This window comes from Tachypleus tridentatus, chromosome 3 (assembly GCF_004210375.1).
Source record: "Tachypleus tridentatus isolate NWPU-2018 chromosome 3, ASM421037v1, whole genome shotgun sequence".
In the NCBI taxonomy this organism is placed as follows: domain Eukaryota; kingdom Metazoa; phylum Arthropoda; class Merostomata; order Xiphosura; family Limulidae; genus Tachypleus; species Tachypleus tridentatus.
Window position 1 is genome coordinate 14,952,893 of NC_134827.1, and position 14,221 is coordinate 14,967,113.

Genomic DNA, 14,221 nt, shown 5'->3' on the forward strand with positions numbered 1-14,221 from the left:
TATACATGGCTGAAATAAATAATGAAAGCACCTTATTTTGAACTCCAGGTTTTGGTATCTTATAGTAGGAAATATGTAACTTTGTGATAATACATCTATTAAATTATTGAATAACATTGTCTTTCACCTTTTATATATTGGAAGGCTTTAAAAGTGTCAGGTAAATACAAACTGTCATTTTCAAAAAGGCATGACTGTAGGTTGATATCTAGCTAATTATCAATAAAGTAATGAATGTATTGCAAGGAACAGTGTTAAAAGTGATATCAGTATGGATATAAAAAAAAAAAAACAGAAATGCATCAGACAAATGTAATAGTGGTCGAGAAACCAAGTTGATAAATGATGATGTTCAAACATTAACATTCATCAAAAGTGTACAAACTTTAAGATATGCTTCCAAGTCAATATCTATTGAAAAAACCTCAAAGGAAGCTGCACCAAACAGTTAACCTTGGAAGGCCTACCATTCAGAACTGTTTAATGACACCAAAAAATGTAAAGTCTGAGTAAAGCAGTGTCAATGACACACATTGGATGAAAAGTCAATAAAAGCATGTACTTGATCAGAGAAATCATCTTTTATATTTTTCCAGTAAAAACTGTACTGTAGTAAAAGCTAGAAGCTTGCAATTTTGAATGGATAGTGCCATCTATTAAGCTTGTTGTAGATTCTATGGTGGTATGGACAGCATTTTGTTGGAAAAGTTTGAAACTTTTGGTCTCATTGAAAAGCAAAGTGATGGCAAATGATAACTTAAACCTGATTACAGACCAGGTTCATCTTGTAATGAATACATTATTCCCAAACAGAGGGGTTATGTTTCCAAAAGACACTGCACCGATCAATATTGTTAAAATTATTAAAAATTGATTCAAAGAAAGAGACAGTTTTGTCTCTATAGTCACCAGATTTAAATGTTACTGGACCTCTGGAAATCACATTTTTTTGCAGATTTCCACCACCATAAAACTGAGTTATTACAATTTATACCCTTGCCTTAGAAGGGGAGGATGAGAGTATTGCAGTTTGGTTTGTGTGTGTATTTGTCTGTGTTTCTGCATGTGTATTCCAAGCTAATAGACTAATATGCAGAAAATGGAGAGTTAGCCCAGGACAGTCCTCAAATTTGGTGTGAACCCAAATCCAAGTTTTGATTCTGGATCACTTTAAATCTCTCTCTCTCTTTTTTCTTTTCTTTTTTTTTTAATATTAGACAGGGCATTTTTGTGGGTTTTGGTTAATAACTCTGTAAAGTATCATTGTATTCATACCAAATTTAATAGAGACATTAAGATTGAGACTCCTCATCACACTACAACAAATGACCAAGATTGTTGATCAGTGCTGATCTGTAAAGCAATTTTTCACTTTTTGAAGGTGAAATTTGATGTTATCTAATATCAGGACATGCTATTTTTAAAAGAAGTGGTGGGGACACAGTATACAGTCTCTCTTATTGTTCTTTTTTATTTGTTTAAATGTTGTATTAGTAATTAGAAAATAAAATTTTGAATGTCAAAAACTGGTAAAGTTGAAGTGTAACATAATTTTTATCTCAGTTTTTATTAGAAAAAAAAACCCAAAATCACAAGTTTTAAGATTACTTACACTATTCAAAGGAAAGAGTTGCCCAAAAATTGACAGTGGTTGATAGCTGTATTCTCTCTAATCTGTTGTGTGAAAAATTAGGGATAGCAAGCATAGATAGCCCTTGAGTAGCCTTGTGGAAAATTCAACTACCTATTGGAAGTTTTTGTGGCATTAAATCTTTAAATATATATGTGTTAAACTCAATTTATTTATTTTTATAATGAGAAGATAAGTGTTTACAAGATATGAAATGTGATTTTGTTGGTTTGACCTTTCAGTTTTTTACACTTTTGTTATATTATAACTTTCACAGTTTGAATTTGTTGCTTCTCCATTTGACAATTTGGAGTTTGAAGTTAAAGATAAATTTTCTAAAAGCAGACCAATCATCAGTCGTTTCTTAGGAAAACTCAGCATTCAAGTTTCTTTTTTGAAAGAACAGTATAGTGGGTAAGACTTAATCTTATTTTTATTATTTGGTTGAGGAATAATTCGTGAGCGTTTTTTCAAGTTAAAAAAAAAATATATTCATAAATGAAATGCTTTCACAAAATATTTCATGTCATTTGGTAGATAATTTTTTGCTCTAATAGATGGTGTGTTTGATTTTCATATGTCTTTAATTTTTGCTTTCATTTTCAGCTCATTAAATGGAATGTCAAGTGAACAAAATCGAGCATTTTCGACACCGTCTACTTTTCGCATTTAATTTCTTGCAATTTCGTTTAAAACAATGCATACTATATACCTAGGTATTACATGAAATAAAGTATCATAATAAATGTTTTGGGTGTAATGTGTTCATGCATTGAAGTATTGTATAGTCTTGCATGTAATGCTTGAATGAAATTATTTAAAAACGCTCACGAATTATTCCTCAACCTAATATAATAAGCTTATAATTATTGTTAAATTATTTATATTTGTTCTTTGTATTTTTTCAGTTATACTTAATTAAGAGAATGTTAAGTACAATATATTAAATGGAAATATTGATAAAAATAAACACAGTGTTTTTGTACATTACATTGTTAAAAAAGGCTTAAAAAGTTGTCCATTTAAAATGTATTCAAATCTGTTAAGTTTCTGTAGAAGTAAAACAATAAGAACATGGCAAAGGTTTGATGTTAGAAAAATTCTTGTCTTTCAGAATTTGAAATAATGACAATTAACAATCAAATCACTGGTCAAATCTGAAAATTTTGGATGTAATTTAAGGAATTTTTATTAGTAAACTTTATAATTTCATTGAATGTTTAATGAAATAATTTAGGAGCAGAAATGTAGGAATAATTAATAAATATAAGGGCAGTATTATGATTACATAGTGTAATTGGAGGGAAGTACAACAGTTATGGTATTTAAGGTTATGGATTAAAAAAGTATTTTATTTTTAATCTAAGTCATTCATACTGGGTAAGGTAGTTTAGTTGAGTGAAATGAAAGTGAGAAATTTTTCATTTGTATTCCTCAGCAGTATTGTACCTCATTTGTTTGGATTAATTTTTTTATTTCTATGGGAACATGTATGCAAACTATATATTTTTTGTTTTACTTATGAAAAGTTTAACATTGTGTAAGTTTTCTGAGAAATAGGCACGTAACAAGTCAATAATTTTATAATTAAGTAAGGGTATCATAAATGTCGCTTTTGTTTCAGTGTATCTCAAAATAAGCCTGTCACTAGAAGAGTTCTTTATGCATACTAGTGGCAGTAAAAGAGTTTTGTATATTTTGTTGCTTCATGAACAGTGTAATGAAATTAGAATAATTTTTATCTTCCTATTAGTTACTGAAATTTCATTAACCATATGTTGTAAAAGCTAAAAATCATCATTGCTTGAGCCACTGGCAGGTTCTTCTACAATGCATATGATTTGTTTTAAATGCATCATACAACTACAAAACCATGATAGTTTATAGGTATTGAATACATAAGCTGATGTGCACTTTCAGAGCTATAATAAATACTTTACTATAATTATATGCATAAATTTAGTAGATTCTTGGGTATAAGACATGCTACTTGTTAAATTATATTAGAAAAATTAACCAATCACAATTGTGCACTGTTTCAGTGGTTAATCATTAAATATAAGCACTTTTGGTATAATTTATGTTTAGTCTTGATGTACTTATAATTTATGACCTGTTTTGTCTTTCTTGGACCAATGGATGCAATTTCTTTTAATTGCTTTTTAGAGATATAGAGAAAACAAATAAGTGTGAAGTAGAAATGTGTTATGTTGTAAGGTTTAAAATATTTTTGATTCAACTCATATTGTTCTTTTTTCCCTTCTTCAACTTTCTTATACTCTGTTTCACGATACTGCATACTGAATCTATATTAGTCTGACAGAAGATCTACGTAAGCATTTTGTAGCTCCTGAGAACCATATAATATAGACTTTCCTGACTAAAAGCAAAGTAATCTATTAACGATTTTTCAAACTATATGGCAGGTATTCCTAATCTGGAAGTGTCTTTATTTTAATCTAATATCCTGTGCCAAAATATATTTTTATGTCGCTTGTGACTTATGATGGGTATACTTGTGACCTGTATGCATCATTGCCATGCACAAAATGGACTCTTTAGATATAGCCTTCAACAACTGTTGTAGATTTTATCACAATAACCATAAAGTCCATGAAAAACTCTTTTGAAGAATTACTTTGTCACCAGGACTGTTGCAACATACTTTAGATTTAATGTTTTTAAAGATATTTTTTAGAAAAGAAGACAGCTGAAGAAAGATTTATAAACAAAAGTTTCTTCCATGTACATTATACTTCTGAGTACAGAATAAATATTTTTAAATATAAGATTTTTACTATTGTGGTTTACAATGCATTTTTATATATTATGTATGTTATAATTAATTTTGCTATTTAATCCATCTTTGATGACATTAGTAGAAGAGGAAGGCATAATATGTACTCAGTAATGAAAACAACTAGAATTAAAGGTTCCTAAGTAACTGTATTTAATTTTACCTAGAAATGTTATAAGTAAAATTTAAAAATAAAACTATTGCAACTGTATTATAGTTTCTATATAAATAAAATTTATTGTATGTGTTTTGTTAAATTAGCAGCAATGATGGATTTATTCTATTCTTTCTATTTAGAATATGGTTTTGTTTGCTTTGTATCCACATGTGTGCAAATGTACACATGTGCACGCAAGCACATATGTCAATTGGGTCAGATTCATTTTGGCAGATCACTGTAATTGCATATGTAGTTTTGAATTTCTTGTTTCAATACTCTTATACAATTAAAACTCTCTACATTACTATAACTAGCTAGATTATGTATACATTGATTATTACTTGTCTTTATAAAGTTAAAATGTTTTATTATTCTTGTTTGTTTCCTTTTCATTAGCTATAATTTTGTGAGCTAGCAATATCAAGCATGTAGTGCATGTATACCCAATTTTATTTATCACTCATTAGGATCTCTACCAACCTACCCTCATATCTAATTATATGCCCAAAAATATAGTATTGTCCATATAGGTGCATGTGTGCATGCACACACACACAGACACAGATATATATATATCCTTTTCAGTACAAGAAATAATTTATGAAGATCACTGACAGAAGAATGCTTGAAAAAATTAAAGCAATAAGATTCGTTATTTCTCCCATACGCTTGTCTGAAAAAGTCATATGCTTATTTTGATGAAACTTCGTTGAGATACTCAAATATTGATTCACTACGTAGACACATATATAACACTTTAGATGGCTTTATAAGTACAATAATCTTTGTTTTTGTGCACTCAATACTATGAAATAGTCATTGTTAATATTCAAACATTTAAAAGATGGTTTTTAAATAGGCTTCTTTGTGGTTGTTATTTTGGTTTGTTACAGTCCCTGCAATTAAGTCCTGCTGTACTTAATAATGCCATTATTATTCCAGGATATTTAAAGTTTATTTAATATACCCATACTTAAGGTTTAATGTATCACACTTGTAAGAAATTTCATTTATTCCTTATCAGTTTTAATGTGCATCAGTCTTATCTGTGACTTCTTGGTACTGAAGTACTTCCTTTGAAATGTATCTTTTCTGTAGCAGTAATTTTTGTGGTTGTAGTGTCAATTTCTGAATTACTTTAAAAATTGTAGTGTCTTGTTTGTTCTGTTGTAATGCTATATTCTGTTTTATGCTCTATTGCTTACATTTTATGATATCAGTTGTATGGTGTTTTTGAGCTTTATGTGGAATTTATATAATTTTTTTTGAGAAGTCAGATGATTTCTTTATTGTAATGATCATGTTTCCGTTATTTATTTTAATAACAGTACTCCATTGGAGTTGACCTTTAGTCTGACCAGCAAAAGTCCTTCAGAGCATGTGACTGGACAGCTAACTTTCATATTTACTCTTGAAAGTGGGCCAGGTAAATGGAGTTAGAGGAATATTTAATTATATTTCTACAAGTTTAAGTTCAAGGGTGGTAATTTGCATACTTTATTAACCCTTTGATATGTATTATAAATGTGAGACCCTATATGTTCTTTATATCAGATCATATTGAATTTCAGCCATGTTTTTGCTCTGATAATAAACTTGATGACTGGCAAGGTTGTACTGTAGTTTTAGTGCCATTAGCAAAGTTCCTGTTGCATACCCTTTAGAAATTTAAATGTCATTATCATTAAATCTGTATATTGTTCTACAATTAATATTACACCATAAAAACAGAATAATAATAATACAAGTTCTGATTATTATGATAAGCATTTGTTTTTAGGCTTTCATATTTAAAGCAAATGCCTTGTATACATTCATCACATACCAATCAGGTTAATTCCTGTGGCCAGCTTATGACTATAAGTAATATGTTATTTGTGTAGTTTACTATTTTTATAAACTTCATTAATCTTACATGTAATTTCCTAGTATATTCTGCATTTATAAACAACTGAGCTTTGTGCCTTTAACATTCAGGTATTTAGTTAATACATTATTACATATAGTCCTTCCTCCAGGATTAGCAACAAGTACAAAGACTTAGAATGCTTAAAATTTAGTTTTTTGTACCTGCAGTGTGCAGCTCAGGTAGCCTATTGTGAAGCTTTATCCTCACTGACAAACACACAAAAACTGTGAAATGGTTGAGGGCTTACAATGCAAACAAATAAAAGTTTGGTACCTGTAGTGAGCATAGCACAGATAGCCCCTTGCATAGCTTTGCACTTAAATATATATATATAATACAACAACAACAAAAACAACTCATGTTTATGTAATAAATAAATTATCTTTGTTGATTTTGTAAATTATGTTTCATTTTATTTGTACTTAAAAGAATATTATGAAAACAACCTATACTATGCTGATATGAAAGGATATTGGATTTGTGATGTGTTAAGTGTTATGACTTAAAAGACCAGCACACCTCATTAGATACTTTAATATTTCAGTATCGTTTAGGCCTACTGGTGACATTTTTTCCTTTTGTGAAAAACTTAAAAAACGTTTAAAGAATAAAATTAGTATAGAGGACTGTGTACAGTAAATAAATTTTAATTGACGTATCTTTTAGAACTTAAGAATACTGTTCAAAACTGAATTACATTGTAATCAAAATATTTGAATTTTATTGTGCTATATAAGGGCCTTTTAGTCTTAAAGTAAATTAAAAACTTTAAATTAATAATATTGTATTCATGCTATTTAGTATAGTGTAAATATTTAAATTTTCACCATAAAATATGTAACATTCTTAATATTTTGTGGTAATTGCAAGACTTACAGAAAACTAATTCATCACTCTACTATTACAGTTGATTTGTGGACTCACGTGAGACAGGTTCATAATCCTATATACATGTCAGATCTTCCTATTGGACAAGAAGGAAATTCTCTTCCTTCCACCCCAGTTCATCAACCTCCTCACAAAGCTACTAGGGCCACTTCAGTTCCCAATGGAAATATTCCTCAGCCTCCTTTAGGCCAGAATTTATTAGAACCAGTGTTTCAAACAGAGTCAGTCCCCACAGTAGCACAAAAACCTGTTAATTCTGTATCTTCTCAACCATTTGTAAGTAGTGCCTCAACTGTGTGTGGTAATGAAGCTGTTGCTGCCAATGTAAACACTGTAGTAGCCTTTACAAACCCAGAGTATGTATTACAAAGTGTGACAGAAACACTAGCAGCTGATGCTCTGATTTTAACTAAGCCTCCAGATATTCCCCCACCATTGCCACCCAAACAAAAAACTAGGAAACACCATGGACATAAACCTCTGGAGCGTATGAAAGCTCTAAACCCTACTGATAGTCAAGATGGTGGAAGTAATGATGATATTGGTCGACCTTTGTTATCAGAAGCTAGGCATATTTGTCCTGAAGACAGCTTTCTTCTAGAAATAGTTGATACAGATGAGCAGAATGGTTTATCAAGCACAGAAGAAGGACTAACACACAGCCTGGAATCTGATGAAAGTCTAGAAAGTATTCCTCCCTCAACTTCTGTAATGTCTTTTGATGATGACAATACAAATCCTCCACCTCCACCTCAGCGGGAGCCAGGGGCCTCTCGACCTTCAATACTTCCAGTATCACCATCACTTCATTCAGAAGACTCTTCAGAGGAAGAAGAACAGTGCCCAGTGGATACTATCACTCCAATAACTTCCATTTCACTAATCAACCAAACTGCACCACTAGCTACACCTGAGCTTGACCCTGTTCAAGAAAGGGTGTCTTCTCTGGAGAATGACAACAATGCCTTACCAGAAAGTACAGAAGAAAATGAATCTGAATTAGATGATGCATCAGGAATTGTTGTTTCAAATGATGTGCCAAATGCTACAGTAAACTCAGAGGATCTAATTGTTAATGAGAGGATAGATACACAAGAACTTTATATAGGAGATTTTGATGAATTTTGTGGTACAATGACTTCACCTACAGGTTCTGCAAGTCCCTCACAGGCTATCAGTGGTAGTGATCATGATGAAGTCAATACTGATGGTTCTGTGGGTGGCCCAAGCACTAATGTATCTGATTCTGAGACCTCCTGGTCTGGGGGTGGTGAGAATGAAGATACAGTTGACTACCCAGAGGAATACGTGTGTAATTCAGCCTCAACTGATACAGAGACAGCAGGTAGTCCAGAAACAGAAGATGCTCTTACTAGTCCATGTGAAGCAGATGATCAGTTTATGGATCAGGGATTTGAACATAATAGTGAACCAACAAATAATGATGAACAAGTAACAGAAGAACTTTCTACAGGAGCTCAAGAAAGAACTTCTGTAGTAGAATGTGAGGAAAGTGTAGAGACTGATCAAGCTGAACAGAACAATAGTGAGATAAGTTCCACAACAGCTCCTGTGAGTGGAACTATAGAGCCATCTGATGCATGCCAACTATTACTTCAGTGTTCTCCTACTCCTACTTACCACCCTCATCCAAGACTTCATGCAACAATTGATGTTAACCATCCACTGTGGGAACCAAGAAGTTCAACTACAAGGTAGGATATTTGAAGACCCATATAATGTAGTTATGTCCTTGCATTCAACTACAAGGTAGGATTTTTTGAAGATCTATGTAATGTGGTTGTGTCCTTAGATTAAAAAAACAATTTTATTACTAAATCTTCATTGAAATAGAAGCATAAGTGTTTTCTTTTCTTATATTTAAAACAGGTATAAGGCATTTTACTGTTATTAATAATTTTAAGTCTTTTTTTATATAGTATTGTTGCTTATTCTTATCTTCCTTGTTGTTTTATCAGCTAAATGTATTCATGGAGTATTGTTGAGAGTATGTGTTTAATTTTTTCCTGTATTTTTTAACATAATCTGAAACACTTGTAAAATAAAATATAATAAAACATAAAAAAATAGTTAAAGTAGAAAGTGTAAATGAGCTTATAATTTAGTTTTTATTATTACTTTATGTTTGAGTAAATTATCAAGTTCTAGTAAGTTTGCCACTTGTTAGCCATTTCCTTTAGTGGTTTTAATAAATCAATATTTTCTTGATGTTTATAAAGGAAATTAGAAACATAAGGCATTTTAAAGTACATAGAATAGTAATGATTAAAGTAAATACCAGGATTCACATTGACAATTTAACTCAAGGTTAGGTGCTGATAGTTCAGTTTTAGTTTCAGTTAAATAGAAAATTTTGTTTTGAAATAGCTTAGTGTATGAATGTAGTCTCTAAATATTTTTAATTTAAGGTGCTTGAGAAAAGTAGTGAATTCTGATTGAAAGTTTATTTAATATGGATAAAAAATAAATTACTTATAAATTAGTATTAACTTTAATACTAGTATTTAAATTACACCTTCATTATGATGTAGTGTAAGGCAAGTTAAATACAACTAGTGAAGAATTATGCTTTTTTAAGCTTAAGAGCCAATCAGATCATTAATTTTGTTTAGTTCTGATTAACATTTTAATCTCTATATAATGTCAATGGCACTGATATCATATGTAGGTTTATTTTCCCTGTAAGCTTAATCACATCAGTATATCGAGGTACTGCATAATTAAGTTTAATATTATTGAAAATTTGTATGGATTGTTAAGAAAATAAATTGATTGTTATATTTGAAAAATTGGTAATATAAACTTTAAGTCGGTGATTGTGTGTACATATCTATATGCTAAGTGGGGGGGTTTTCCATTTGACTTGAATAATGCATATTCTGTAATCAAGTTGCTTGTTATTTTAAAAATTCCAGTGATGATGTGTCTTATGATACTGAAAGTTTAAGAATTTTTTAACTTTTCATTACATAAATTAATTTTTTTACATAAAAACTGTGTGTACCATTTAACAAGGGATTGCAAAAGTTAATTCTGAATTTTTAAACCTCAAAACTAAACTTTTTTTTCCTACCATTTTTAAATAACATTATGAAGGGTCTCCATAAATTATTCTCAAAATACTGATAGGGGTGGTACTTAGAAGCATATTTGGCATTCACACAGTAGATTCAGAAATATCATGTACCCTTGTAACACATTCTTGCTAACTTTATATGAAAATATAATGATTATAAGTTTTGTTTTATTTTAGTCCATGGAATTAGAATTATAACTTATCAGTATCATCAATAGCATGTCACATGTTAAGTGTGATATTGCAGGGTTAATATTGGCTAATCAGCCTCACAGAGGTGGAAGTGCTCCTGCTAATATTGAGATTTGCTTTGTGAAAAATGTTTTGTTGCACTTTGTGTATCCTCTGACACTTTTCCAAAAAATTAAACAAAAATCAGGAACATTTCAATATTTTTTAGTTTAAAATGTATGTTGACATCCACCATTTCCTCATTATTACACATTATTTCAGTAGCATTTAGTAATCTTATTTTGTTATATAGTATACTATTCTATTGAAATATTATTCAACTGGTAGTAATTTTATATCAAAGCAAAACTGTAATCATATGAGTTGACATGACTTGATTTTAGTTTTATTTTAAGTTGTACCTAATAACAAAAAGAATGTACAACTTTTTATTGTTATCTTCAGTTGTAAATTTTCATACATAATTACTTTTAATTAAGTTATAGGTTCTCAGTTTTTGTATTTTGCATTCAGCCAACTTTTGAGATTAGCATCAAGCACTGTTGATGGATCTCGATTGCAAGTGGGTAACCATCCACCATCCACAAGACTACCATCAATCCCAGAAAGAACTATCCGTTACCAAAGAATTGAACTGGAAGAACCTCTTCCACAGAGTAAGTTAGATTTTTTGAGATAGCAGATGATGTCCATGGTGACATAGACTAAGGTTTTTAAAATGTGTTACATAAGACATAATGAACTATTAGTTCATTGTAAGTGTAAAATTTATTTCAGATATAAACTGTAAGAATGGTCATTATATAATTACAATAAAAGAAGATAAAGTGTAAGCACCTTATGTTCTATTATACTTTTTTACAATTACACTGCACAACAATTTGTTTGAAAAGTTTTGCTTCCTGAAATGTTTTTGCTGATTGTGACAGGTACCTGGTGGGTATGCACAAATATAGTTTTGGTTTTGCTTCATCGTGTAGGAATTCTGAGAAATAGACAGTTAACTGTTTACTGGCAATAACATATTTAATTGCATTTATGTTTTTAATACGTTATTAAGTTCAACATAATCAAAATTGTTTTGCTCCTGATTTTCGTTTGTATTCAATGTCCGGTGCATCACATTGCAGTGTCCATTAGTAGTCAGCAAGCATTGATGGATTCCAGTTGCCCTGATATTGTTTTTCCATTGTAGCAATGTCCTGGTGAAACTGAAGATTTTGATGAAATGGTACATGATGGGCAGATGTAGATGTGATTTTTGTGATCAGCAGCCAAAAATCTATAAGGAACACCCAACAATGTTGAAGAAGCAAAAACTTTGTTGTGCAGTGTTATCTTTCTTTTTTAGAGTTTGGTAATTGTTTCATAACACATTCAGTACATGTTACATCATTATAATCAGACGTTTTGTATGCAGAAAATCTAATTGAGGAATTTTGTGTAAGTTTAGTAATGTTCTTACAGCATCCAACCTGTAGTGGATGTTTGTGCTACATTGAATTTAATTTTGTTGTCATCACCTGCCAGGTTTTAGGAGGCCAAATTGTTCACAGTAGGTGTCTGTGACATGTTTGTGATAAATTTGACCAGTAAACAGATAGGACACAATCCACCTGTTTTCAAATAATATATGCAAAATAAGTCAACTGTGTACAAAAATGCCTTACACTCCAAGGTGTCACAGTTCTATCAAAAACTTTAAATAATTATTCTATTGTTAAAAGTCTATACAGTCTGATTCAGTTACTTCAGAACTAAATTGAGAAAACAAATTATTTTTTGTACTGTTTCTTACTACACAGTTTGCAATAAATTCACCTGCATTACCCCATGAGTTGCCACATTTATATCCAGAAATTTAAATAATTGTTTTTTTATTTTTTTGTGTCAAAATGTACATAAATGGGCTCAATTACTTTAGAACATTATTTGACAAGACAAAGTATTATTTTTTGTCTATTGGTACAATACGAACTGAATCTATAACTTTATAAACAACCAGTTATGGCCAGACTGACAGTCACTTAGTCTAATTACTTTTACTAACTTATTTCTGTACTAACTTACTTTAATTTCTTCAGAAATTGCCTGTGAAGCTAAACTGCTACTTATAATTATCCGTGTAGATCTGTCTAATTATCTCTCATTTAACTTGCTTTCCTTAGTCATCTAAATAGATATATTGCCCAAGGAGGAGTCTGGAACTTTCTAGAAACTATGAGATTTTATGGTTAAGGCAATGAGAAAAATACAGAAGGTTCAAGTAATGTGGTATTAATTTACAACATATGACTCTTCCCGAGTTACGAAACAAAATTTGTCATAACTGTTGCCTTTAAAATTAATTTCAACACTCTTATTACGAAAACTATATAATCATTAAATATTAATTCACTAAGTAAACTAAATAATACTTGGGCAATTTTGTATTTCCAACACCACCTTTGCAATAAGACATTTTTTATTTAATGCTGATGGCTTTCAATTAATGAGGTTATTGCATCAAAAACCATTATTGTATTGAATTCCTTTTTTCAGTAAAATGCATTAAATACCTTTTTCCTGCAGATTGGGAGGCTCGCATTGACACCCATGGAAGAATCTTTTATATTGATCATTCAAATCGTACTACAACCTGGAACCGACCTACAGGTTCCCAACAGCCTTCAACAGGCGCTACAAATGAGCTTCAGCGGCAGCAGCTAGATCGTAGGTAAGTTAAAACTGTGATGATAAATATCAAGGTCAGTTACAGACATTCTAAATATAAAATGAGTAAAAGAGAAGGTTAAAATACTTGTTATGTCTTTTAAACTGGATATGTTAAATATTTGTTACATTTATAGACTAGAGTAATTTATAGACACCACTTTAGCCTTGAATTCCTCTAGATGGGTAGTTCCTCTAGGGTCAATCATCTTTACCTGTTGGGCTAGGGTCTACTGAATACCAATGTTTGGTGCTCTCAACAAATGTTGTGAACATTATCTCTGATGGTGGTGTTTGGGTATAGTGCTTAGGAAACCCTGGCATTGCTGCAATGTCCATATTTGACATTGTAGTGCTCTTCTCTTCGCACTCCATGGTGGGTGGGGTAAGTGAGAACTGAATCTTTTTCCTCATATTATGGATCCCCAAATCATAATAAAAATAAAAAAAACAACTCATAGGTAAGTGACCATACCTAGAAAACTGAACAGCAATCTCTGCCTCATTATGCACCTGTTATTTGTTTTATCATAATGTTTTCTTTGTTGGACAAATCTTAATGGTAAATGTCTCCCTTCTTTTATTCAAAATGGATTGGAAGGGCTAGCTGGCTCTCCAAAGTCCATCAAAAAGCTACATTCTTGGGATATTCTGGTGAAAAAATCCACACCATCACACAGTAAACTTCTCCTGAATTCAAAAGCCATTGAGAATATACCTTTTGAAGTTACTCTACATGTTACTTTGAATTCCTTCTAAGCAGTAATCACTGAAAGGGATTTGAAGAAAATTTCTAAGTCAGAGATCCACAGTGCCACCCAACTTGAATACCACTG

General features: G+C 30.9%; 1 protein-coding gene across 11 annotated transcripts in view; it reads left to right on the top strand.

Annotated features, from left to right (window-relative positions):
- The window catches only part of LOC143246400 (E3 ubiquitin-protein ligase HECW2-like), a 72,858-nt gene that overhangs the window by 34,476 nt on the left and 24,161 nt on the right, over positions 1-14,221 (top strand). For 10 of the 11 annotated variants that reach the window (XM_076493035.1, XM_076493042.1, XM_076493040.1 and 7 more), the window contains 5 exons: positions 1,908-2,044; positions 5,916-6,013; positions 7,404-9,099; positions 11,187-11,329; positions 13,245-13,389. In XM_076493035.1, the coding sequence (XP_076349150.1) occupies positions 1,908-2,044; positions 5,916-6,013; positions 7,404-9,099; positions 11,187-11,329; positions 13,245-13,389 (2,219 nt within the window). The remainder of the gene's footprint in view (positions 1-1,907; positions 2,045-5,915; positions 6,014-7,403; positions 9,100-11,186; positions 11,330-13,244; positions 13,390-14,221) is intronic. The other variant, XM_076493045.1, reaches the window with a different exon arrangement.